The sequence below is a fragment of the Malaclemys terrapin genome, chromosome 17, assembly GCF_027887155.1.
Source record: "Malaclemys terrapin pileata isolate rMalTer1 chromosome 17, rMalTer1.hap1, whole genome shotgun sequence".
Classification (NCBI taxonomy): domain Eukaryota; kingdom Metazoa; phylum Chordata; order Testudines; family Emydidae; genus Malaclemys; species Malaclemys terrapin.
Genome location: NC_071521.1, coordinates 1,465,521 through 1,493,030, shown reverse-complemented (window position 1 = coordinate 1,493,030; position 27,510 = coordinate 1,465,521). Strand labels below are relative to the sequence as shown.

The window sequence follows — 27,510 nt, the reverse complement described above, 5'->3', positions numbered from 1 at the left end:
TAAATAGCGTGAGTCAGTGTTCTGTATCCCGACTGACTTCTATACCATGTTGCATCTGATCTGATTGGAAGCTAAAGTCACCATTGTTTATTTTATGTCCATTGTGATATTTTGGATTGAATTCTGAAGCTTCCTTTGCTCTCTGGCATTTCCCCTTACAATCCTTTGTTACTTTTTATAAGTATTTGCTCCCTAACTTCAGAAGCAATTCATCACCTTCTTGCAGACTGTCATTAATAATTGTTGTTTGGAAGTGTTGGGCATCCCCTGGCCTGTTTGTGGGAGTGCCTCTAAAATACACATCTGAAAACTGGCCATAATACGTGAATTACACACACCTCTCTCTTGATGGGCTCTGGCGACTTTGCCTATCACGTGCCATTTTTGTTGCTGCTGTTTGTTGAATCGTTCCAAGAGTTTAATGAGTAAAAGAGCAGCTGAAGTAGAGAGTGGTTAAATCAAACCTGCTCTGAATTGTTGTTGTTGTTTGATACCACCATGGATTGTTCTGGAATTGTCAATATTTAATTGTTTGAGAAAATGTTTTTTGCAGAATCTGTGCATCTTAGTGCCCATGTTAAATCGAGCTGGTTTCACGTGCCAGCGTTCAAGAGAATTGTTTTGAAAGCCTGATTCCCAGTCTCAATGAAGTATGCATTTCTCACTCTCCGAAGTCCGTCTTGTCACTTTAGTAATATGGAGGTGGGGGGTGACTTTTTTTGGTGCGTGTGTGTACAGATGCTGAAGAAAAATAATTGGCATTCATGTATGTTAATATGAGTTGCCGTTCCTTAATATAAGATTTTCCACTAAAGTACTAATAATTACTGTTAATATCTTTCAGTGGAAACTTTCAGAGTAAACGAGCAATGGCTGAAACAGTATTTAATGGCATGCTGCTGGCATGATAAGAATGCAAATAAGCGTTATTAGCCTAATGATTTTGCTGTCGCCATGGCTGTGCGGCAACACTGTTGTGAATATGTCATGCAACACCCGTGAATTTGGAAAGTGTGTCAAAACACAAGTTCAATTAGTTTGCTCTAATTGTGGCTCTAGAGAGTTAGTAACTATATCACTCCTCATTAAAAGAGATTTTCTTATATGGATTAATGTAACATGCAAAGGAAAGTTTCAGAATTCCAGAGAGGAGCTGGCTTCTGCAAAGAGGGAGGCCGTAGCCCTGACTGCGCGCCGTGCACCGCCGCCTTAGCCACATAGGGAGGAGAGAGACGGAACAGGGGCAGTGAATCCCAGGTCCTTCCCTCGGGACACTGGTTCTGCTGGCTAAGCATGATTTGCACCCTGCTGAGCCCCTAGGGCAGGGGTCAGCAACCTACGGCACGCGTGCCAAAAGTGGCACGTGAGCTGATTTTTACTGGCACACTGCTGCCAGCCGGGGTCCCGGCTGCCGGCCCCGCTCAGCCTGCTGCCTACCTGGGTGAACGGAATCCTAGGCTGGCAGCAGGCTGAGTGGGGCTGACAGCCAGGACCCCGGCTGGCAGGAGCCAGCGGCCAGAACCCCAGACTGGCAGTGGGCTGAGCAGCTCAGCGCGCTACCGGGCTGGGGTTCCATCCGCCGGCCTCTGCCAGCCGGGATCCCTGCCGCCAGCCCCGCTCAGCCTGCTGCCAGTCTGGGGTTCTGTCGGGGCCCCTGTAAATGCAAAATTTATTACTGGCATGCGAAACCTTAAATTACTGAAGACTTGGCACACCATTTCTCAAAGGTTTCCGACCCCTGCCCTAGGGTGTCTGCTCCCAGCACAGATTCTCACTAGCTCCATTCAAGCTAGCGTGCTAACAATGCCAGGTTGTGGCAAGGTCAGTGGCATGGGCTAGCCACCCAAGTCCAAGCCCACCTGACCCCCTAGCTCCAAGCTCAGGTGGCTAGCCCAAGCCGCTGCCTGTGCCACAACATCCACACTGCTGCTGTTAGTGCACTAGCTCGAGCGGAGCTAGCACGAGTTTGTCTTCCCACATTGGGCATCGCACCTCCCAGCTGCGGTGTAGACATCTCTTATGAGCCAAGAGCAGACCTAGTTTGACACTTCAGTGTAGAGCTTGCTACACAGCAGCAGCTGGTGCTGACAGTGGCTGTCCCCACCCCCCTCAACCTCCCCGTGTCCTAGAGCAATGCTCCGACAGGAGCTCCTGTCGTGTGAATATTCAGCTGAGTCTGCATTCTTGCCCTGAGGGTGAGTCACAGCGCTGGCTCCATTGGCAAGCCTGTGGCTGTGTTCTCCAGACAGTGCAGAACTGCTAGCACCACTGCTGACCGCCAGCATTACTGCCCCCCTCTCTGACGCACGCAGCAGTGCAGCCAGGGCTCAGGAAATCTACACTGGATATTAGCAGCTGGTGAACTGCACTGCCCCGTCTCCAACCTCCCTTTGCGAGGCACAGCTACTACTGAGAGGAAGGCTGAAAGGGTCAGGTGCTGCCCTAGGACTCGGGAGACCAGGGTTCAGTTCCCTGGCCCAACACAGGCTTTGTGAGTGACCTTGGGCAAATCAAAGAAAGTTAGAAACCTAAAAACCTTTGAGGAGCTGGGCCATAGTATCTCTGGGCCTCAGTTTCCCATCTGTCTCCTCCCCTGTCTGGGGGTAACTGCACCTTCTAGCCTCACCAAGGTGCTAGGCAGATGAACACGTTAAAAGACTGTGAGGTGCTGAGATACTGTGGTAACGGGGCCGTGTAAGTGCCGGGCATGTGCCCGAGACATATTGTGCATGCGCTAAGAAGGAGGAGTGTCTGGGAGATGGATAGAGAATGCAGTGCCGGACCTGAGCCGCCCCTTTACTTGATGTCTCTTGTAGCACATGCAGAAGCCATAGACTGAGCACAGACTTCAGCGTCTCTTCTCCGCGAGCCGCTCTCTGCCTTTGATAGGGCAGATCGCAAGTTGATCCCATGTGTTGTGTACGAGATTTAGCAAGAACGGGTGAGGCAGCTCCAAACTGGCACCAGCACCTCGCCCCTGGGACATTCCGGAGGGGCCAGTCTGTCCCCTCCTCTTCTTAAAATCTGCACGAAACCCCTGGCAGGGGTCACAAGAGCCACAGACTCCGATGCCACCAGTGTGCTGAGGATACCCAGCTTAACGTCCCTGGCCTCTCTCAGAGCAGAGTCTGCCTGCAAGAGATCAGCAGCCGGATGGCACGTAGCTGGCCCCAGTTGACTGCAGAAGGGGTTGCTGACAGAAAGGGGCAAACACTAGAGGAGATGGGCAGAGAAATGTCTGCACAGCCTGTCTCCCACCCACCCCACATCCCCTGCCAGGACATCTGCACTCCAGGCTTCAAGGGAGTGTGAAGCCGGGGAGGAGGAGGGGGGGTGTCTCTCTGACTCATCCCTGGTGGCAACTGCTGCAAGAAACTCCTGTGCTAAACTGAGCATTTACCCATTGATCTGCTAGGACCTATCTGCCAAGAGTGGGCTCCCCACTCCCTTTGCCGAAGGGCATTTAACAATCACAGCAACACAGACCCCAGTTGTGCACTACAAGGGAGCCCATGTCCGTAGTCAGGCTCTGCATGAAGGAAACTCTCGACATCTCAATAGAATTCCGAGCCCTCTAGATTAATATGAATGGAGTTCAAGAAACCTCCTTCAGTCTGGCATCTCCGAATAGGACCCACAGTATGTTAAGTGCCCGCAGAGTTTTCCGCCTGTATTTCTAATAAAGGGATTATACCTAATTCCTGTTCTGCTGTCTGAACATGCTCTTCCTTCCCGGGAGTGCGATGCAAGTTCTTCAGCTCACAGGTGAGCAGCCGCTAATGGGTTAAAGTCTAATTGTTTAAATCTTCTAGGCTTTCCTCCCAGTTCTGTGATAATTTGATGAAGAACTTCACCCTAATTAAATATTCAAATGAGGAATAAGTGTCAATATGGCTTCCCATTGCCTGGAATGATGATTAATTGTATTCAAAACTCTAGTGGCCACTGTAATCTAAACCAAACCGTTGTTCTTGATTATTTCTGCAACACATTTGCCATGTTTTTGTTTTAAAATTTAAACTAGTAATTGATTTGCCATATGCTACAGAGCTGCACATGCTTTCACGATATGTGTTTAGGAACTTGGGGAGTTTGTAATTGGGATTTTCTTGCTTTTTTCAATGGCAGCCTATTTTTTTTCCTTCTACAATGATTTGGCTTTCACAACCCATAAGGAAAATTCATTATGCAATCAAGTCAGTAGGTATGAGTTATATTGATCCTGGCCAAATGTTTGCATTAATTTAAAATAAATTAGACTGTGTTTCCCTCCTGCCCCCCCCCCCCTCGTGTCACATTTTTTTAAATTAGAATTTAAAGTTCTGATCTTGCACTAGAAATGGCATTATCTCCCGTCCTGTGGTCTTGAAACTCCATTTCCTCCTTGGAGAGGCCCTTAAATACTCCAATCCCTGCACCAAGTTTTATTCTAGATGATGAAATCCCATTTGGCTATCAGAAAGAATGGATGTTCACAATTGAGCTGAGTGAACAAGGGAGAGAGAATCCAAAAATATTTGTATGTATTTGAAAACCTCCTCCTATTAGACAGTGCCCATGATTCAGTATTATTAAATTAATACCTCACTAACATTTGAGGTGCCATCACTGCACATGGACATGTGAAAAGAAAGTTATGGGCTTGAATGCTGACCAAAAGCAAGTTTCAAATTGTAGGTTCAGTTTTAATATTCATAATTTATTCATCATAGGTATGGCTGAGTGCTCTAGGTTCAGAGTTTAACTTTGGTGTATTTAAGATTAAGAATAAACTGGAGATGGTGCTGAAATATAAGCCAAGAGCTGGATATGTGCTTCTCTACCGCCACAGTCAAGTGTACGTGAGCTGAGTCTGTTTGAGTCAGAGCAATTCATTTTAATTACGTTGGTGGAAGGTACACACCATCTTAGCATATGGCACTTATGAAACCTGGTGCTTGGTGTGAATTGCCAGGAATTGTGGTGATAGTCGGGTACTTTGTTCATTGGGTCTATCCCAACCCAAGGATTGAATGAAATGTTTATTTGAAAGCTCTTGGGCATGTGGAAGTTCACGATCTCAACAACTTATAATTTGCTTACACAATGTACACTATGAATTACTCTGGTAGACCCATTGTTTTTAGCCCGGTTGGTTGCTAAGGGTACATCTTCACTACCCGCCGTATCGGTGGGTAGCAATTGATTTATCCGGGATCGATATATCGCGTCTTGTTAAGACGCGATATATCGATCCCCGAACGCACTCACTGTCGACTCCGGAACTCCACCAGAGCGAGCAGCAGTAGCGCAGTCGACGGGGAAGCCGCGGCCGTCGATCCCGCGCCGTGTGGACCCCAGATAATTCGATCCAAGATAGTTCAATTTCAGCTACGCTATTCACGTAGCTGAAGTTGCATATCTTGGATCGACCCCCCGCACCCCCCAGTGTAGACCAGCCCTAAGAGATGCATGTCCTGCCTCTGGAGTGTGGGCTGGCTCTTTCTTCTTTTGAGGTCGTTTGCTGAAGAGTACTTTCCCCATGGGGAAGATCCAGCATTTCTGTCGACAGACGATGTTAATCTCTGGTGACTTCCATGCGCTCTGTACTCCTGATTTCATCAGGCTACAGTAAGCCTTTAAATTATGTTGCTCAGAGACGTGCCCTTTGGAGGTCTGACTTATTTTCTCCCTGTGAATCTCCCATTGGAATTACTGTTTATGCATGTGGAAGAAGAGAACAGACCCCAACATAAACAGGAGACATTCAGACATCCCTCACTGTTAATTGTCGGGATGACTCATCAGTAAATTCCTGGATAATTTCATTAAAAACGGAAGGAAAAATGCATAACGCATGGAAGTGGTGTAACTGGGCTGGGGCTGGCAAAAAGCCCCACCTGGGCAGAGTTTTCAATAGAAAACTGTTGGCTAAATTTGAAAACGTTTTCACATGGCCTTTTTGGTTATTTGTTTTAATGTTTACTTGGAAATAGGTTTGGAAGTATACACTGATTCAAAGCAATGTTATCCCCAAGGTTCACAACCATTATCGTTGTTTTAAAAGCTGTTTCTCTGGTTTGTAGGAGTGTGTCCTGTTTTTAAAGGTAGCTGTTTTCCAACAAATATTTAATAAATAAAAATTCCTTGGCCTGGAAAACAAGCCAGACATTCTCTGCTGGAAAGTACGTGATGCTTTTTTTTTCTTTCTTTCTAAATATGGCATTTGTGATGGGGAAAGCACTAACTTGTTTTCTGGCAAATGGGCACCGCAAAGTATCTTCCCTTGTTTATGTAGCTTTTAAATGTATGAAATGGACAGCTGCTGCCTCTTCCCTTCATGCTAGACTAAGTCTTTGCTGTGAAGAGAGAAGCATCTTCATTACATGTGGCAACTGGGTCCAGAAGATTAATGATAACATTTAATAAAAATTCACACAGACCTAGAATCAGCAGTAGAAAATATAGATTTAAATTAAAAAGGAAAAGCTTGAATCTCCCATCAAAGCATATAAATCTATAGCTAGCAAATATCATCTCCTAATAAAATGTATTCCGTAATTGAAGGGCTTTGGATGAAGCTGTCTCTCCAGTTTAGTTTAGTGACCACATTAATTGAATCAAGTATGAAGACTGGTTTAGGGGACAAAATAAAATTTTCTTCTGCATTCACTTAAACGTATCAGGTGGCAGGAGAAATTGTGAAACTGACCTTTTCGTATTCCACCCAAGGATAGTAAATTGGAGAGTTGGTCAGTTTGCCATTAATAGAGGAAGCCTCGATGGTAAGTACGATCCAGCACAGGATTATGAAGCAGATGTCATGGGGCCATGATTCCCTGCCTGGTTTCTTGAACAGGGAGTGCAAGGAGCCACAAGGACCGTGGAACCTAGAAACTTACCCTCGTGAGTTAGTGGCTGTCAGGTTGAGGTTGAGGTTTTTTCCCTGTTGCTGAACAGCTGGTGTGAATAATCACATCCCCAGACTCCAGATTTTGAAAATCAACTGCTTGCAAATGACCACAAGACAGAGCTTGCGTTTCTGGCCTTGGTACCTACTGGTACTGGGGCTCCCTGAGCATCACTTCCAGCTCCTGGCCTGTGGCAGACGGGGGTTCTGGGAAGCTTGCCTGTATTCTCTAGCCCACTCTCTACGCCATTCCCCACAGCATGTGCGGTTTTCTTTTAATAGTTCATAAATGCTGAGCTATTGAAATGGCCCCGGCTTCATTTCTGCAGGCTTGTTTTATTTACAGCATGTGCTGAAGTTAAGGCTTAACTAAAGTTTTTAAAATATAGGGGGAGGGAGGAGGGAAGGAGCCTGGTGTTGCTCCCCTACAGCCATGTGCAGCTCTGCGGAGCATTTTCCTGGGCAGGGTTTAGTTGCTCTCTCAAGGGCAGTATGGAAAGGGTGCTGCCCCTCTCTGAGTGTGGGGCTGGAGGAAACCACCTCGTACATTTGGGTTCTGTTTGGAGCAATCAAGCCTGAGCTGCTGAGGGGAGGATGCAGTGGGCTGTCAAGTTTAAAAAACATCTGCCCCGGGAGTGTGTTTGTGAATGCAGCAAGGTCGCAGTGCTTTACCTTACAGATAAATCCAGACCCACAGTTATAATAGACATCCACTGACTGCTTGAAAGATACACATTTAACTCCTTCAGTGCCTGCCTGTAGACTGTTAGTACTGCATCATGGGGACACTTCTGTAAGGTCAAGGTGATGCTCATGAAAAACTGACAGCTGCCCAATGCCCCAGCCATGCTGCTCTCGGGGGTGAGTGGGTGGCTGGGTCTCCGTAGCAGAGTCACACCTTGCTCTCTTTGCTGCAGCTGCCCGTGAAGGTGCCAGCGCTAGGCTCCTCGCCCACTGGGAGCTGGACTGAGATGCCAACACATTTCACTTTAGCTGCTGAACAAGTTGGGAAATAATGACCGAGTCACCAGTTCTGTCACTTTCATGTGATTTGGGCCCATTCTGCCTTTTGCAGGCAGCATTGCAGTTGCTGTTTACCACTTGAGCTCACAGGAATTATCATCAGTTTAAGGAATGGGGTGATAGCAGCATCTTCTCCTGCTCTGTAATAATGTCATCTCCATTCCCCCCTCTCTTCACTAGGCACATATCTCTGACGCTTCCCGCGAGCTTTCGAGGCAAAAGTAACAACTCCCGACTCGACTTTGAACACCAGCACTCAAATTTATATGCCATATCAGGTAAGCTAGTGCATGCAGTAATGACTCTTTTATACTGTGCTCTGTCAATTTAATCAGAAAGTCTAACCAAATAGAGCAGTCCTGGCTGCAGAAAAAGGAAAGAGGTGCGAGATCCATGCACTGGACTTCTAAGATTTCTGTCACTCAAGCATCAGAAACATGTGGGATGCGAAATAGTTCCAGAGGATGTTCAGGCACAACTGTTACTAACAGTGAGTGTCATTGTTCACTGGAAACAATGGAGCCAGGTGGGAGTATGGGTGCCAGGAGTGGGATTTCTAGGTAGTTTTTGTCAGTCTAATACCTCTGCTTATCTTTCTTCCTCTCCCCTTTGCCCTGATCCTTACCTTACCTCCCCTTATTTACCTCCTAAAACCCATCTCTTCTTTCCATACTTGCAGGACACTTCTATCAGTGTAATAAGCCTGGTTTCCGCATAGATACTGCTCCTGTTTCTTCCCACCCCCACCCAGAAAACAAACAAACCCACCACATACATAGTAAAGATAAAATAACTGAACTCCTGCAGAGACTGTGTTGTGTGCGGGCATAGCACAGAATTTCCTTACCGCCTCTGGGATAAACCAAAAACTAGACATTGTTTGGTTTTAAGGGTTTTGTTACTTTTAGAACCTCTCTAGCATTATTATTATTATTATTATTATTGCGTACTCTATTTCCCTCCATTATCTGCAAACTCCAGAGTGGCCTTAATCTCACTCTCTTCAGGAGCATTGAGGCCTTTCACGATCTTTCCCCAGATTTCTTGAATATTGGAGGAGAGAGACACACCAGAATCCCATGCACCAATCCTACATGTAATGCTGAGCACATGTTGACTCTTTATTCAGAAAATGGCACTATTTGCCATCTGGGGCAGCCCTACACATACTAGAGCTAGTCAAAAGTCTCCAAATTTCAATGTGGAAAAAAAGTCAATGAATATTTTTCCTGATATTTTTCCTTACACTAGCTTTAGTGTGCATGTTAATAAAAGAACAATTAAAATACATATGTAAGTACCATGAGCAGGAGCAAGACCATGCATGTGTGTAAATGAAAATAACCAACCAGCACAGCATATCTTGGTTCCTGCACACAATCCGTGTCGGTACTAGGCCTAAAGCTCGGCCTGTGCTGACACCTATGCAAACCCATTTCAGGAGGACTTTTGTCTACAGATTCTTTATTTCTGTGGTTTGTTTGACCCAAAAAGAACACAAAAACGGCCATACTGGGTCAGACCATTGGTCCATCCAGCCCAGTATCCTGTCTTCTGACAGTGGTCAGTGCCAGATGCTTCAGAGGGAACGAACAGAACAGGCAGTCATCGAGTGATCCAGCCCCTGTCATCCAGTCCCAGCTTCTGCCAGTTGGAGGTTTAGAGACACCCGGGGCATGGGGGTTGCATCTCTGACCATCTTGGCCAGTAGCCATTGATGGACCTATCCTCCATGAAATTATCTCATTGGTTTTTGAGCCCAGTTATACTTTTGCCCTTCACATCATTCCCTGGCAACCCAGCTTGACTCTCAGATACCAGGCTGGAATTGCATGGCTGCAGCTAGGAGATTGTGAGGGGAGTTTTTATAAATATAAAATCTCACAGAGCCAGTCACTGTGCAGCCAAGAGCAGTGTAGTCTGGAAGCCATTTGCAGTCCACAGCAATAATAATACATAACATTATTCAGTAGTTTGTAGGACCACTACGTTTATGTGCCAAGTTGGCATTCTTTGTTAACTATCTACATACAGGAGTGGGTGTGTGTATGTAAACACACACATAAAATCATATCCTGCACTAACAGTTACAGTTCAGAATAATATCAGACTTAAATGATTTTCTCCAAGTGCTTTTCCCTAGACTAATTTCAGGCCTTTAAAACTGTGGTGGTAGCCTTGGTGAAAAGCTAATTACCCTTAGTTGTGTCACTTTCACAAAAGGAGGAAAATCTCTGGCTTTAAAATGTATTGTGCCAAAATCTGGCCAGGAAATTGTCTGCCCCACTAGATTCTGGTGGATTTACAGGTCTGATTGGGACCCCAGGAAAACCAGCCATGAAGTCAGTGGGTGTAAGAGAGAGTAGGTAGTGCTTGCGCATCCTAAGGGAGGAAAAAGTGGCAAACCTGTGCCATCCACAGGATCTTTCTGTGAATGGTGAGTGACACGTCTAACATAGGAACATGGCATTAATTCATGTACCATAATCAAATGGTTATTTAAAAGGTAATCTCTCACTGAAACTGCAGCTTCAGGTTCCTGAATATGTGGAATATAACAATGGCATAATTCATGTCAGGACTGGTTTTTCTCATTACTCTTCTGCCCTGATAGATTTGGCTATGTAAGGGAAAGCATGTTCTTGTGCTCATATCACATAGTTCTAGGGGGAGGAAGGGAAGGTCATGAGTTCTCACTTGCTGACACCTCATGAGCCCAACAGGCGCACGCAGGCAGAGAAGCAATATTTCTGCCTGAAAGCTGCTGGAGAGACCCCTTGGTAGTAGGAATTCCTGGGGACTGCTGCTTCCGGCAGCAGAACGAGCTTGGAAAGATGACCTATTTTATACAGACCCTGAATATTTCACCAGATGTTTACAGGCAAAGTGCAAAACAAGCCTATAAAACCAGGCAAAGCAATAGGCCTCAATGTTTGCACAAGTTTCAATCAAAGTATGTAACTTTTTTTTTCTGACTGCCAGTCCTCCTCCAGGCATATTGTAATACAAGCTGCAGTGCTTCCATCTGTTGTAATGGCTATTGCAGCTGTGAAACATTTCCATAGAAAAGGTCTAGTAATGTGAAACATCCTGTGCATTGGCAGGAATCTTTGTTTGCCTTCTGACCATTGCTGCCTTTTCAGCAGCCTTGATTAGGTGCTGTCTGTGACAATCCCTCCCTGTGCTTTACATTATAAAGGGACGTTTAGCATCACGACACAGTGGTAGCCATTCAAAAATTTCCTGTTCTGTCTATGTAATCTGCAGTCAGTCGGTTTTATCTACAGTGCAGCGTTAGTGTCTTGCTCAGGGCTATGGTAACAGGAAACTTACGAATGTACACACCTAATTCCTCTGCTGGGGTCTAGATTTGCACAGGTAGGATACTGATTGTGACCTGCTGCAGGTCTTGCTCTCGCTCCTTGCAGTGTAAGAGCTCGTGGCTAAGGAGAGACCGCAGTAGATACTGGCAACGAAGCAGAGTCCTTCAAAGGGGAATGGCTGGAACTGTTGAGTGGGAATCAAAATGGACTGAAAATCAAGGCTGGCCTGGGAGGGAGCTTACGGAGCCTGGATGTTTTACTGGGACAGGTCAGCGTTGGATTAGAAGGAAATACTGTCCCCCCAGCTGCTTATTGGGGTTGTGCAAATGCAGCCTCCCACTTCGGTGCTGTTTCCACATGCTGGTAGCTGCTGTGTGCCAGGCTCTCCCTGGATCCCAGTGCGATTGAGGAGCAGAGCAGTGTGCTGCAGTGTTTGAGACGGTCCAACACCTTTCACTGGCAGTCTGAGTCTTCACCAGTCGCTAACTTTGTAGCGTTCCCGACCTGCACACACGTGAGCCCGACTCCCAGTTTCTTTTCAGTTGGTTAAAGGTAATTCTGTAACTGTTTACAGGTAGCTGCATTGTTCCTTCAAGACTCCTAGGACTATCAGAAATGTAGCTACAGTATCTGGACAATTTAGTGGGTCCAAATATTACTTTGCTAAACAGTCAATGGGACAGTGGCAGATAGGCATCGGTGAAATCTGCTGCCTCTCTGCCTACCTATTAGCTCAAAAATGCCTTGTGAAAGGGACAATAACAGGGTTTTCCCCTGCACAGAGCCAAGGAAATTCTGAATTAGCCATGTTCCATATTCTCCCAGTGCAGGGCTCTGGCATTGGCTTGTGATATTCCCAGACCTAAAACTTCATTCAGGATGATTATCAGTAAATAAAGTATTTAAAAAAAAAAAAAACACTTGCAAGAAAGTTGTAATGAGCAAAGACACCACCACTAAAAGCCAGGAAAGTCGGATTGCTTTCTGTCATAGTGTCATGGTTTTTCTTTAGCATAATCCCAGACTGACTTTACCTTTCTGTTCCATTGTCTCTCTTGCAGCCCTGAGTGACATGTTGTGTTGATGATTTGTCATTACCAGGCAGTCAGTTATTTAAAAGTGCCTAGTTTATAAAAGGTTAGGGATTTACTAAGCACCTCCCAAGTGCGGCTTTGCCTGCTGCATCATGATTGTTACCTAAAATATATAACGATAGCTAGCAGAGTGGTGGAAGGGAGATGCAATGTCCTTTCGCAGGTTAAGCTAGTCTCTAACCACTAGGGCTTCCTTTGCAGTGTCTAGTGCTGGCCACTGTGGGAGACCATGTACTGGGCCAGATGGCCCTTGGGACTAATCCAGTCTGCAGTCCCTGTATTCCTATCTAATAATTTGACATTTGCACCTCTGAAAGCTTGCTTACTGCATCTTTCATAATGACCAGTTACTCAGGTGAAAGCCTAGAACCGCAGTGTGGTACAGTGGGCCTTTGCTGCCTTTGGTAGTTACAGTTCGTGTGGCGTTAGCAGCGCCTCCAGAATGTTGGCTAGGAACTGCTGTGGGAAAGTTAGATTGCCTAAAGAGAAATCCTCCAGAGGATGGAGCCGGTGGGTTGGGCTGTACTTTCGTTTTCCAGCCCCCTGCAGAGGCCAGCTTACATGGGATACTGCTAATTTCTGCAAGCTCCTGTTTATGCTGCTGACGGAGAGGTGCTGGCTCGCTGTCTGGCTCTCACTGAAATGGGAGTTGTTCTTGTCACACAATTCTGACATCATCCTAGGAAAGCAAAAGCAATTCCAAATAATTAATGATTTTTAAATATCTGCTTCCCTCCCATTGCAATTTTAATTTAGTCCTCATTTAAATAGCAAGCAGGTGGGCAGTTAATCAATTTCATAATATGTATAATTATCTCCATCACCCCTATTGATAATTTCAGCCAATTGGTATAGATTTTTTTTTTAAAGGAGGGTGGAAGGGAATCTGTGTCTGTTTCACCAACGAGGATAAAAAAGAGCACATGTGGTGCATGTTCTGAACGTACCTAGCCAGGCCCTGCCCTCAGATGGTGTAAGTTGGCATGACAACATTGGATCTGGCCATTGTGTCTGTAATAATTAAATGACTCCACTTCTGTAATTAAGGGGAAAATAGAGCTGAAAGTTGTTGGTTGATCTTTGGACATTTTCAATCACAGCAATTAAATGCTGGGTGGCAGAAAAACATAAAAAAAGATTCTTGATTGCAAGTTAGAGCAATAAATAAGTTAATCTTTAAGATTTGCTGTATGTAGAAAAATATGGCGCCAAATCTGTAATCCTACTCGGGGGGTTCCCTGTCCATAGCTCTGGTGCAGGATCAGGGCCTCTGTCTGGAATCACTTTGTTCTTCTTCTTCACACAGAAGATGTTTTTTCCCCGCCATGTCACACCCCAGGACTGGAGCACCCGTTTTTATAGCCAGGATTATTTATGACTGGATCTGCAAAGGGTCTCATGCTGTTGAGAGCATGGCACCAAACAGCGGATCGAGTTTTATTATACGTGTTCAAATGGCCACCCATTAGGACAGGGAATGCCTCATTCCAGACAGACCCATCGACAAATGCTGCTCAGTATTTTACAACATGGTCCTTTTTCATGGCCTTCAATTTAATTAAGATGTTGTTGTGACTACATATTGCCTTCATTTCAGACCTCAGCATCCCTGAGCATATTGCTTTGGCTTATCAAAGCCACAAGGACAGAGAGAGAGAGCCCTCTCATGCAGCCACAGATAATAGCATACAGGGAAAATTCCTGAATGAGGTGAAAAATTATTTATAATAATGGTGCTCAAATAGAGGGGAAATAAGTCACTTTAAGGGTATATAAATTTGTATGATAGTGTACAAACAGCCATAGCTTGCCTTGTCTCACCATCTATCCCTGCGAAGAATGAGAACAGCATCTAGCATAAAGAAAAATATAATAAGAAAAGTAAGAAATGAATGGGCAGGGCTGGAGGATTGATCGCCCGGTGTATTTGTATATCCTGATGTAAAAGGTGCTGCTGACAGGTGGCCAGGTTTTCTCTGTATAAAACCATGTGTGTGCTGTCAGGGCCGTGCAAGCAGCCTTGTTTCGATTGATGAATTGCCTGCTTTCTTGATTAAACCTTCCGTCACTTAAGAAACAAAGAGCCTGTGTTTGGATGGCAGAGTGGGACATGTCACAAAAATCTGTCTGCGTTACCTTTGTGCAGATGTTGGGCACAGACTGTAACATGTATTATTAAAATGAATGTGGCATTTACTGTGCATTATTTCTTTCCTGGGAGAAAGGACCTGTAAATTATATGCTAATAATAAGCTTTAACCCTTTCAGAAAGTAAGAGATTTAAGAGCGCAAATATTCCTGCAGTCTTCGCTAATTGGATGTGCTTTAATACCACTGTAGCTATCTCAGTGAAGTTAATAAACAGTGTGTTTCAGGCCAATATGCTGATGCCCCTTGGGGATCTTGCCTCCAATAAGTTTTCTGCTGTGTAAGTGCCACTGAAACATAAACCTTTTGAATTACAAGATACTCCACAGAAAGCCCTCTTCAAATTCTGATTAGAGATGGAAGACATCTGCCTGCTCAAAGAGAGGCCCGTAGTGGGGCAGGTTAGAGTCAGCCATGCATAGGAGACACAGCGCTATCTGTTTTAGGAGCTTGGCATCCTGCTGCACAAATTGCACCAGCTTTTAAAAACTCCTACCATTCAGTCCCTGAGGAGCAGAGGTTGGCATGGGAGAGTGGCAGTGTATTGTGCCACTAGCCAATGGCTGACCTGGCAAAGCCACATTCTGTCAATTATTTGTGATTTCTGAGAAATAATTTGCTGTATATTTGGGCAGTTCAACAGGACACGTAATCATAGCTAGTGATCTCTCTGCTAATCCAGCCATGGCAAAGTCACCTCTGGTGAAAATGAATGCATAGGATCATCATTTATATTTTATGTGAAATTCCTCTATAGGCAACTTCTGAATCACATTTCACACAAGCTCAGTTCGTACATAACACTGTGTCATGCACCCAGATGGAAATGTATTTATATATGTATTTATATATTAGATATATGTGTACATCACCCTGTGCCACACACCAGATGGATCTTCATTAAGCAATGCTTGTAGCTTTTGGGGTTTGAACACCTGCTATCATGGTGTCCATATAAAGACAGTATTATGCAAAATGTGGTGGACACTCTGCCCAGGAGCCATCAGAATGTGCATATCATGTAGCCAAAGTCCCTTTATGTCCTTCTCAAATTCACACAAACTTATAGAGATCACTGCAGCTGATTTTACCTCAGCCAAAACTCTGGTTTCAGTGAGTGAAATCCTGCTTTTGTAGATTTTTTGTTTAGAAGAAATCTTCAGGTACCATGTTGATGATGATTCGCCTTGGACACAGCTGAGTTTGATGCTCTTGAAGGATAAAATATGAGAACTGCTGGTTGTGAAAAGGCAGCAGAAAAAGGCAAAGAGCACTTTGATACATTGTTGGTCAGATAATTTCTAAAGAGCACTTGCCAGCTGTCATCCCTAAACAATTTATATATTTCGGTGCGTGTCCTTTAAAACAGATTAAGTTGATGTCATTGTGGCAGCCACGTGGAGGGTGTCTGTGATGGTGTTAGTCCATCACACAGAATCCAGAAGTGCATTGCCTGCCATCAGTAGCAGTAAGGGAAGAAATTACTAAATAAACCTTTTTTAAAAAAAAAATAGGGATAAGAAATGGACACCATTGCTAAATTCTACATTTGCAGAAGGGTTTGATTTAGTTACAGATCCCCTAGAAATCCACCTCCATGGAGCCAGCATTAAAAGTATTTGGTAAGAGTGCTATTTTTAGTAATTTGATTTATAACTAGATCCTTCAGAGTTCTGACGTGCTGGGAGTTCACAACCAATCTTGATACCAGTTATTTGTTGCCTAGACCAAAACGTACACTTCAGAATGCTTTATGCATCTGGAGCGTAATACCTGCATGTAAAGTGGGTTGCAACGAAGTACCAGTCAGATATACAGTATTTCCTTATTTTTTTCTGAACCCCACTTTTTCTTTCATTCCAGCTGTAATCCTGGAGCTAATTGCAGTTTTCTAAAAATGCCCATTTCTGTTCTTGAATACTTAGAGGTTTTTTGTTTTCTTTGTATGTTTGGGGATTTTTTGGAGTGCCTGGGGAGGGCGGTTAACTGAAGATGAAGGTCTCAACCAGCTTAATGTAAAGGACATGCGGTCCTGTAGATCAGAGTTGAGATGGAATAGATCTGTCACTTCCCTGAAAAGAGGCTCGTTATTCTATAGATTTGTTTTACAATTGTCTATAAGAAAATGAATGGCACAAGCTCTAGCAAAGCTGAAATCCTTTGTTAGGCAGAGAACTGTTTTCTGCATGCCTGACTTGTTTTATAGCATCAGAGATCTAGCGAGCTCCCGGTAAAGCAACAGTCACAATTGGAAGGAAGCAGCTGCACTTGCCATTTTTTGCCCTGTGCATCACCTGTAGGTGACCCATTCGGAAGGAGCCAAGTAATAGAGCCGTGGTGGGTGTTTACAGTCTATGCTATGCCTGGTGTCTGTAGTGCTCACACAATCACTTGTGGGGTGTCTAGTTTCTCTGACTGAAATACAACATGTGAGAGGACAGTAAACACTCACTAGCACCAGATTCAACTGGCAAGACCGAGTGATGGTCACTAAAAGCCTGACAAATCCAGGAAAAGGGAGCTTGTCCCAGCAGCTCTAGGAGGTGGGATATTGGCACTCCCCTTATGGCTAGCTTTGGTCCTTTTGGTGCTGGGATGCCTTTGGTTACTGCACCATCTGAATTCTTGAGACATCATACATGGTTGAGAAGGCGAGCAGAGCAAATTCTGCAAAAAATGTCCATAAAACTTAGTTCCAAAAAGGGCCTGGAGTTCCCTGCACTCTCCAGCATCCTCCTCATTCCATAACAGTCGTGAGTAACATTTTTGTTTGCGAAAACATCCTCATAATTCCATGTGGGCCCTCTCTGGGAATGATTGTGGACTGATAAGCCGTACATTCGCGTAGCAGAAACAACTCTCTGTGTCACTCAGGTGACTGCTCACCTTGCACAATTAGCAACTTACTGATAGCAAATTGTCAAAACAACCTCTCAGCAGACCGCAGGCCAGCAGCCCATGGGGTGACACATGTTCACATAAAGCATTCGCCAAGTCACTTCAAATGCCAATTGCATTGAAATTCGTAGGGCTGGAGTCTCCAGTCTACTAAGACCTGTTTGCACAGCACATGGCAGCCTTAAAGCAGCCAGAGATTCCGCACGGGAAAAGTCCTCATTACAAGGGGAATCTGAGCTGCTGGAGAACTGGTAGATTAGCATAGACCCTTGCTGCTGGGGTCGGGGCAGGAGAGGGCACAGCAGGGGCAGGGGGGAGCTGAGCTCTGCTATGCCTGATCGCCTGCTGGAATAAGGGACTTTGCACCAGCACTGCGAGTTAGAGGAGGCACCTGCTGCCCTAGTGTACACCAAGGCTGAGCAGGCCTGAATCCGGGAGCTGCAGCTTGCTCCCTTCAGCTGCCCCGGCTCTGCACTCAGATGGAGAGGAGAACCAGGTCCTTAGTCTGCTCAGAGCTCATTTGGAAACAGACCAAGGGGCTAACTTTGCCCAGTTGTTTGCTGTGAATTGCCCCCCCAGCTCTGCTGAGGATAGAGGGCAGCCAGTGAAGAGCTAACCCAGCTCTTCCAGCCTCCGTCTCTCTCTCAGGCTGTCCTTAGCTGGGGCAGGAGGATGGTCTCGCTTTGGCACCACGAAGGCGCCCACACCCCACTCACTAACCAGAGTCAGATTCCGGAGCAAGAGCTGCAGTTATCTGGGCAGTGTCGTCCGGGTGTTTGCAGTAGGAAGAAGTTTGCAAGCTTCGATTCAGTGCTGTGGAGGGAAGAGAATACAATCAGATTTAGGGACAAGTGATAATCACAACACAGCTCTACAACTGCGAGTGCCGGAGACAGCAAAGACATTGGAAACTCATCGTATTTATGATCTGGGGAACCATCGAAGCAAATGGATTCCTGAAATAAATGCCAAGTTCCTTTCCTGGCTGGATAATGGAGATCCTGGCAATGGGTAGCTATGAATTCCCTCTGCCAGGTGTGCTGCAGTTTATCGGGTTCTGGGAACACTTCAGGCATCGGTGGAGCTTATGCTCTGAAGGAAAGAACAACCTTGGCATTAGCACAGGAATCAGTCTGGCTCCAAGTGTTCAAAACTTTTTAAATCCAGTGATCTTTGAGTGAAACTACTCAGATACCCCGGTGATGGGCAGTTTTTTAAAAACTTGGATGGATGGATTGAGAGCTGCCCCCCTTTCTCTTCAGGATGCATTTGGAATGGAAATAAAGCATACCGGTCTAGAGACATACAGGTCTGGAGTCCCTGCACAATAAAGTCACTGCCAGAGGCTGGGTTTTATTCTGCTCCTCACACTAGTCTGCTCCCACATGCCTTCATCCACTGTGAACAGTTTGACTTCTCACAGCCCATCTCTGTAACACTGCTCTGAGTGTGGCACCTGTCTTTTCTTCCTGAAACTCCTCGGAAAGGGTTTGCCAACCCATTGCCACAGAACGGCCGGGTTGTAGAATAAAATCCCTAGAAACAGTTCAGCCTGTGACTGCTTTGCTCTCTGTCGGTGCCCATTTTGGAATTGCTATTGGCTCAGAGGATTCGGGAGCTCGCTACATACATGACATTAAAAAAAACTTCTTTTGAATTGGTTTTCCAGATTTAGAAAGAGAGGAAAATCAAATATTTCTTTACATTTCAGCACCCTGTACTTTTTTTCCTTTTATAAAACGTCAGGTTATCCATGCCACAGCACTGCCACGTCTCCTCGATATACATTTGCTTAAGGTATTGTATCTTTTATCTGCATATAATGAGGACAGACGTTTTAATCAGAGGTTAGTCATTTATTTTTGCAAACTATTGTTTTGATTCATCATTTTTGCAGATAATTAAATGGTTCACTTGGCACAGTGTGTCTGCTGTATTAAAACAGGTAATTTTGAAAAAAGAAAGATGCTATTTTTTGGATCACTGCACAAGAATTGCTTTTATCTTCATCTTTGAACATAGTTTCTGGTTGTTTTGCATTACCCTCTTATGTTCAAGTGTTTGAGTGCACTCTGCTCTCTAGAGGTGAGGCCCTGTGCTGCATTTTGACATCCAGATTTTGAACTCAATGCATCTCTCCAAGAAGAGAAGCAGAAGCAAATTTAAATTTGTGGCACTGAATTTTAATCAGGAAGGTCGGTAATAAGACTGGTTGTGACATTAGCAGTTGGGCTTGGGCTCTGCATTGAAACCTCACTGGGGCCAAGATTAAAGTCAGCCTCTGCTTTTGCCCTATTGCAATTTCCACCCTTTTGGATAGAGAGAGTCCTGGACAGTCTTCAGGAGTGTAAAAGGTTCCGTTTATTGCCAACAGTTGGTGGAGGGAGGCCAAGGTCTTGTGTAAAAGGCTGCACGTGCATATTTCAAAAAGTAAAATAGTATTTATTTAGACAACGTATAGATATGTATTTACTAGGAAATACGAGAGAGGGAGAGAGAGCGTCCTTATAAAATCAGTTCTCCTATTGCATATGGTTTTCTATCTGCTTGCTGATGTGCAGTAATGTTCTGTGTCCTCCTTTTACAACAAGTAAGCAACACTCTAATCAGGTCAGTGACCAGCTGGTGAATGGTGGAGCTCCAAGGTCTGCTGTTAACAATATTATTTTTCAAACGTGTAGATTTTCTGGTTAATTCAGTGAAAAAGGAAGGGTTTTTTATGTCAAACAGCTACACTTTGGAGGCTTATTTTTGCTTAGTTATGCAAAACTGTAAAAGCCTTCGCTACTGCCCTGCTCCCTGCATGTTTCTCTCCGGAGCTATGTCTCAGTTAATGCATGAAGCCTCAGCTTTGGTGTGAGTGCACAACTACACTCCTAATGTCCATATCCATCCTTCCAGTATTTATAATGTCTTCAAGGGATTGCCTGCTTCTCTCTCTTTGTCCAGGGATTTATCTCAATACCATCCTAGGCAGTGTCTGATCACCTCATAAGCACTGACACACGGAAATAATACTAAGCTCCCAAGGTTATGGGTTGATAAGGTTTGGTTTGAGGGAAAGCTAACTTGGAAAGGTGATTTTGCATTAAGTTCCGAAGGTGATGAGGTCCTTGGCCAATCTTGTATCTGGAGTCGAATGCCAGTTCCTGCACTCGCATAAGCCTACCTCCGTTGACCAACAAGGCAGTTTTTCCAATGCATCATAGTTACAATGAGAGACAGGTGATGAGCGTGGAGGCAACTCGGACCCAGCCCGTGGAGGGCTCTGGTTGTTAGGACAGAGACCTTGACCTGGACTCTGCAGTCAGTGGGGAGGCAGCGCACCAGCATGATGTGCTCACTGCAACTCATGTTGCTATGCAGACAGGCTGCTGCATCTTGTACGAGTTGCTGGAGGAGTGAAGCCTTCGAGAGGAGCTGCAGTGTATTTGTTTTGCTTGTATGAGTACCATAGTTTAATTTTTTTTAATCGGAAGCTGCTGTGTAGTTTGGATATTTAAACAGTTATTAACCGAATGACAATTAACAGATTGCATAGACAGATTTTCTTTTGAAAACCTCTGAAATTGAGTACAGTTTGCAAAACTATCACGGCATAGTAATGACAATGAATTTTGATTTCCCGGAACTGATATTAGACTCCTTATTAAACTATGTGCATCTGCTTTTAATTTACTCCAAATAATTGGAAAATGCAATGAAGCTTTCCAATTAAAGCACGGCTTTATGCTGTTTAATAATACCCCCATAATATTATAGCTTATGAAGTGACAGGTGAGTTGGTGTATGAATAAAACATAAAGGCAGCAATAAGGGACAGAAAACCGGAGACAGTTGTTGGGGATTTTAAATGCTGGATGTAATTTGCATATATTAATCTCTTCTTTTCAGCCTTATCAGGCGTTCTTCAGTATTTGAAGTTAAAATAGCGTTGACAGGCGGGAGTACGCTTAGTTTTTTCAAGGATTTATTACTTGTATAATTTCTGATCTTTAATAAGCAGATATGACTGATCCTCATAGTTCTATAGAAATCAGTTAATTGTTCCAGATGGCGTGTACTGATTATGCAAAATTACTTTTCACACCATTTTTTTTTTGTGATAGAGTTTGGAGTAAAATTAAATTTTTTATAGCCTTCTTATCATGCTGTTTTACAGTGGTTTTTGCACAGAAGTTGAATTTAATCTACTCTATTACATTGACCAGCACAGTTACTCTAATGGAGCATTTTGTGATTTGACAAAGAATAATAGAGCACATTGCTCATTGTTCGTTACTGTGCTGCTAATAAAAAGGAGTTCCACTGTAGAGAACCAGGCTGTTGTTTATGAAGAATGCATAATTCACACAGTTAAAAATGCAAAATTATTACAGGAAGATGTTCTCTCTCTTTTGGGTAGAAGAGCTGGGCAGAACAAATGAAAATAGCCTTGTTGCTACAGATTTCACCTAATAAAGAAGGATTTTTTTTTAATGACTGGTGCAGTTAAATTGTGTGGGGGTTTTGTTAGGAGAAGCAGTCATCCGAGTGGCATGCTCTGAGCCCTACTGAGAGGTGTCAATGGTGGTGTTTTCCCTGATTAACGTAATCCGGATCACTCAATGGCATAATTTCATAATTGAAAAGCATTTATAAAGGTTGTTGGGTTTCATTTATCTAATTGAAAGCTGTTTATACAGAATAAACCACACACACAAACCCCCCCTTGCTAATAAGGTTATTGTGATTCATTTTGAATGTTGACTAAATTGTCAGATTATCACGAAGAGCACGGCACTGCTTTCCCTTCAGTATCTGTGATACCGGCATACGCACCCCGGTCTGCCTTTCCCTTTGGCTGCTCTTCCAGGAGCAGGGGGGATGGAAGCAGGGCAGCAGGCATCCCACACGCAGCCGGCTGGTAATGCAGGTGGCTGTCCCCTCCCTGTGGAAGTTGGACAGCACCTAGGGAGGTGCCGTTTACCTTTACAACCCTGTCATCTGTCTAAAGTATCAAGTAGCGCAGCAGTTGTTCCAAAGCACACGGTTCTCATTCATACCCACTCGTCTGCTGTAGTAGGTTTGTCAGAGAACAATGCCAGAGTCTGTTTAACTTTCTTGTTACTTTTCATTATTTGTCCTACGCTCTCACAGGTGGGACATGAACCTTTTCTTTTGGTGGCTCTGATCACCATGTTTTATATGAATCACGTTGACGTGGATGGGTGGTAGCTGTTTTTTTCTCTCCATTTGACAAATTTTAGGGTGGTTGTTTCTTTGTTTTTGTGTTGTTTTAATTATCGTGCCTTCTACCAAAACAAACAGCCACATCAAGCAATGTTCTCTCAGCTCTGAGTCAGTCTGCTCATTCACTTCTGGTATGGGCCAGCAGTGGGACCAAACAGCATTGTTTTTTTGTGTGGCCTGAAAATAACATTGCTTTTTATTACACATGCCAAATTTGGGCATAAAATCCTTAACTGTCACCTTTTAGACATTTATAAAAAGGCTGAAGGTATATTCATGGTTGGATTTAATGAATCTTACTAATCTTTGAAAAGTAAAACAGCAAATGTTTAAAAAATGTAGTTTATAGAATTTAATTTCCCAATTAAATTAGAGAATCAGGGATACAGGAAATGGTCTTTAAAAGAGTGCTTATTTTTAACTCACTAAAAAAAGACAAGTAATTAACTCAGCTATTAAAAGGCTTAAAATTTCACTTGTCTCTCCTGCAACTGGAAAATTGTTTTGTATATAGCTATTATATATCGGATTAATGGTATAAATCAGAAATGATTAGAAAATATTTGTTCTAATGAAGTAATAATTTGATAGTAATGCTTTTCATCAGCATAGCTTAAGGCTACATTGAGTGGACAGACTTTATGTGGATTCTCTAATTTTAATCTTTAAAATGCTATCTAATGTCTCATTAAGACTTGCATATAATGTATCTTAAGTACAGTCATTAAATATAGTTTAGGGAGATTTATGTGCAGATATTGCTTAAAGATGTTTTAATAGGCCCATTTACTCTGATGATATTAATGATCTCTTAACACATATTAAGCTTCTAAAACTAGAGGTATGACTCTCACAGTGAACAAAACAACTTAGAATCTGCAAATGGATTGGACAATCCAAGAAGGTTGCTTTTGTTGGTTATTTGTAATCGGTTCATCAAATACTCTCTTGAATCTGTTTAACTCTTTCAGGGTCTGGCAGTGGTCTCACTTTTTTTAAAGGTGCTTCTGTACATTTCAATGTATTCCTATAATATACATTACACAGGGCCTCGGCAAGGTCATTCAGATCCTCTTTTATCCTATGTTGTATTTCCCAGACATGTTAGGGATTAGCGGAGATGATTGTTTCTCATATAATCATATGTGACATAGGGGACCACACTTTCACACCTCCCTCTGTGAATATCTTAGATTTGCTGTAAACAAACTGTAAAACATTACACACATTTGTTCAGTTCATAGCAACATGAGTATATTTATAGAACTAAATCAAATATTTTAAAAAATAGACCAACACAGACCATTTTCTAAAAAATTCTAAGCCTTTGGTCATTTAAAGTTTGGATGCAAAAATTATGATTATGCATAAAGAACAAAATCTGTTCATTTCAGTAATGTCACTTTATTTCCAACTCTCAGAGAGTTATTGCAAACAAAATTCTCTTGTTTCAGTTGCTAAACTTTCCTATTTAAAAAAAACCCTTCTGAGTTCAGAGACTTTTATAATTACTAAATTGGTTTGTTAGAAGAAGATAATAGCAAATTTCTTCTTTTCATAATTGGACATTTCTTCCCTGTGGGCTAATGTATGCACAGCCCTTGCATACACAATAAGCTGTGCATTTGAAAAGCTATAACTAGCTAATAAGTGCTCTGGTGTCATCAGAGAGTAATGGTTTGCTGATTAGCATAATTAATGACAAATGGTGGTGTGGAATTGGTGGATTGGTTTAGCGGATGATGAATGTATCGCAGCCCAGGTTGGATCCTGCCAAGTAGGCTTTGCTGGCTGTCAGCCCTTCTGTTCTTACGCAGGTAGACCTCATTAGTCACTGTGTGAGGGTGCCAGCTTCTTGCACAGAAAACTTAATAATACACGCAACTGCGGTGTCCCTGTTTTCTTTAAGCATTTTCTCAAAATCTGTTCTTCCTATCTAGCCAGTAGCTCATTCTTTAATTCTTCCACAGTGAAATAGGCAGAATTCTATTCAGACTCCCCATTGATGCCAGGGGGTTCTGGAAGGTGTTCTAGCAAAGCACCACTAGGTATCAGCATTGCTTTTGCAACAGAGAGATGAATTGCTGTATCTGTCTGAAATATTTTTGCGGGCTGTGGGCTGTAAATGTTCTTTTTCCTTTGAGGGTAGGAAAGAGGCAATAGGCAGCCATCCATGCTATGAGACGGGCGCGTTTATCTCTGCCTTGATTAATCAAGGTTGATTTGCATTCACAAATGAGACTGATAAAAATGAAGTTACCTTTTCACCTTTAGAGAGGCGGGGAGGATTTCTGGGTGTCTTTCCTTTAAGTGATAAGCTACTCCTTTACCAATAAGGATGCAAATCCTTAATTTGCATTAGCAAAAGGGGCTAATTATTATATAGATAATTAGCATCTGGAAATGAGGATTATCTTAATTACAAAGCACAATTTCCCTAATAGCTACAAAACTGTAAGTTTGATCTGTGTGAAGACTGGTGACTATTATTATGTAATTAGTAATAATATTAATGGTGCGGAGTATTTAGATATAATTTGCATATGCAAATGAAATTTACCTGATAGAAATATGTGGCCCTTCTAATGACTCAGAACACTTAAAAATTAAAATACTTTCAGAACGCCAACTTCTAGTTTGCAGTTTGCTGGTACTTTAGTGACTCTCCCTCTGCAAGGAAAGGTTAGTACTGGATGGCATGGGTGTGTGTGTGGGACCAAAGGGCCCATGATGGAGAAGGATGACATCACCCCCAGGAAGCCATTGTGTTCACATCCCAACTCTGGGTAGCTCCCAGCATTGATTTTCTCTGATCTTTGAAAATCCACCCACCTACCTCCAAAGTAATGTGTCCCCGCAGCCCCCTCCTCCACTGCTCTGCCTCTGCAAGCCTCGGCAGCCCCTTGAACATGATAGATGTGGCAGGACCCTGCTGACTTCCTCTCTCTCCTGAGCTGCAGGCTGTGTTCTTTTGGGCACTTGTCAAAGTTTTTCCTCCAGTGGGTACATTCTACCCTCAGGACTGATGCACATGCTCCTGGATGTAGGTGTCCAGTGCTCATGGCCGTGCCTGCTCGGTCAATGTGAAAGATGCTGGTTGCATTTGCTTTGCAGTGCTGTTTATTCACACAGCTGTAACTTTGGCTCTGGTGGGACAGGACTTACACGCAGACTTGTGGGAAATATTTTTATAGTCGTTCTTTCCACGTGCTGAGAGTGGAGACATTCACAGAGACACTTCGAGCTGTGAACTGTTTTTAATGGTTATAGAAATCTGAATAGAAATGAAGCTGCTTGGAGGGTGGGGTTGGTCTTCTGAAGTCTATTATCCGGAGTGCTTTGCCAGTTCATAGCTGCTTCATGGGCATGGGATTTCCAGGTTCTGGAAAAAACTGTCTGAGGTGAGCATGGTTGTCTGAGTCTGACCTATCTCACTTTTAGCCTCTAGGCCTTTTATAACATTTCTTTGCATTCAGATTATACAGGCTCTAACCCCATCATATGGGCCAGGTCCAGCACCTTGATTGGTGCTTCCTGCCTTGGCTTGCAGGAACCCAGAACCTGCAGGATAAGTGCTCTCTTTTCCCAGGCTTTTCCTTTCCTGGCGTAAGGGAGGGGTTGGAATGGCGCCATTCTGGCCACCCCAACAGACTTTTGCTCTGGCATCTCACTTTGTCAGCCTCATTGGATGTCTCTTGCGCCCTGGTAAAGTCTGTGTGTTTAATGGATGGAGTGTGCCAATTCTTGTTGTGACTGTTTGTTGTTATTTTTACTGCACCCGTAAGTGAGGGCACTTACAGAGCAATTAGAAAGACTAAGGCCCTGCCCTGAATGGCTTCCCATGGAATTTTTGGATAGGATGCTATGAGTGAGGTTGCACAGACGAGGCGGGGGGAGGTGAGGAACACCAGAGCAATACAGCCGGGAGAGCGAAGGCAAATCAGCTGACGGTGAAAAGTCAGTGTGCGTAAGTGAAAGCTCATTAGCCCCGGGGTGGATGCTCTTGTTCACGAGTGAAGTGTCCTTAGTTTGCTGTAATTTAATCCTTCTTGGGAGGATAAAGTTAAAGCAATCTGAGGGCTCTCTACTCCTGAATGAGAGTATCCACAGGGAGGGGGCTGACGTGCTTTGAGTTTTGGCTTCACGCTTTTTAATTGATTCGCCTTAACTTTTCTGCCTGTCTCCATGCAGAGGCGGCTTTAGTGCTGAAGATGGGGCAGATGGCAACATGTAAATAAATAAAACTCCTGTTCTCCTGGGAAGAGGGTCTGGGTCTCCCGGCTGCATGGTGCTCCAGGGTTGTGCTAGCCCAGGAATGTTTCTGGACAGGTCACAGACCAGCTCGCTGGTTAGCAGGATGCTTCCCACCAAGGGATCATTTAATCCGCAGTGCTGCTCTGGGAGAAACAGGTTTGGCTTTTCCTCCCATTCACGTCTGTGGAAGGCCTACCTCTATTTTGACTGGCTCGCTGTGGCATGACACTTCCAGGCGGCAGCCACTCAGTTTTCTCCCACCAGCCTGCTATACCATAAACACCAAACAGCACGTACACTTTAGAAGATGAAATCCTCCAAAATAAAGCCCTACCAAAACAAAACACTACACTGCACGCACAGCTCTCCCCCGGGGAGAGGATCTGAGAATGAACTACATGTAATGGCCATAAGTCACTTCACTTAGTGCATGGGTAGAAGGGGCTCTCCTACTGTGGTGATGAGCATGGTATAAGACCCTTTATAGAACAGAACAGTGGCCATTGTTAATACTTTGTCTTGTTTCATCTCATCATACAAAGTCGTCCCCTTGTTTAATGAGACACTTCAAAGGCAAGTCCCAAGCACTTCAGTATGAGCTTTGGCTCATGCAGCATCTCCCTGGAAGAAGTACATTGAGCAAGGCCCT

General features: G+C 44.0%; 1 protein-coding gene across 5 annotated transcripts in view; it reads left to right on the top strand.

The window, feature by feature from the left end:
• The window catches only part of MVB12B (multivesicular body subunit 12B), a 100,717-nt gene that overhangs the window by 41,544 nt on the left and 31,663 nt on the right, over positions 1 to 27,510 (top strand). For all 5 annotated transcript variants that reach the window (XM_054007860.1, XM_054007862.1, XM_054007858.1 and 2 more), the window contains one exon: positions 8,093 to 8,190. In XM_054007860.1, the coding sequence (XP_053863835.1) occupies positions 8,093 to 8,190 (98 nt within the window). The remainder of the gene's footprint in view (positions 1 to 8,092; positions 8,191 to 27,510) is intronic.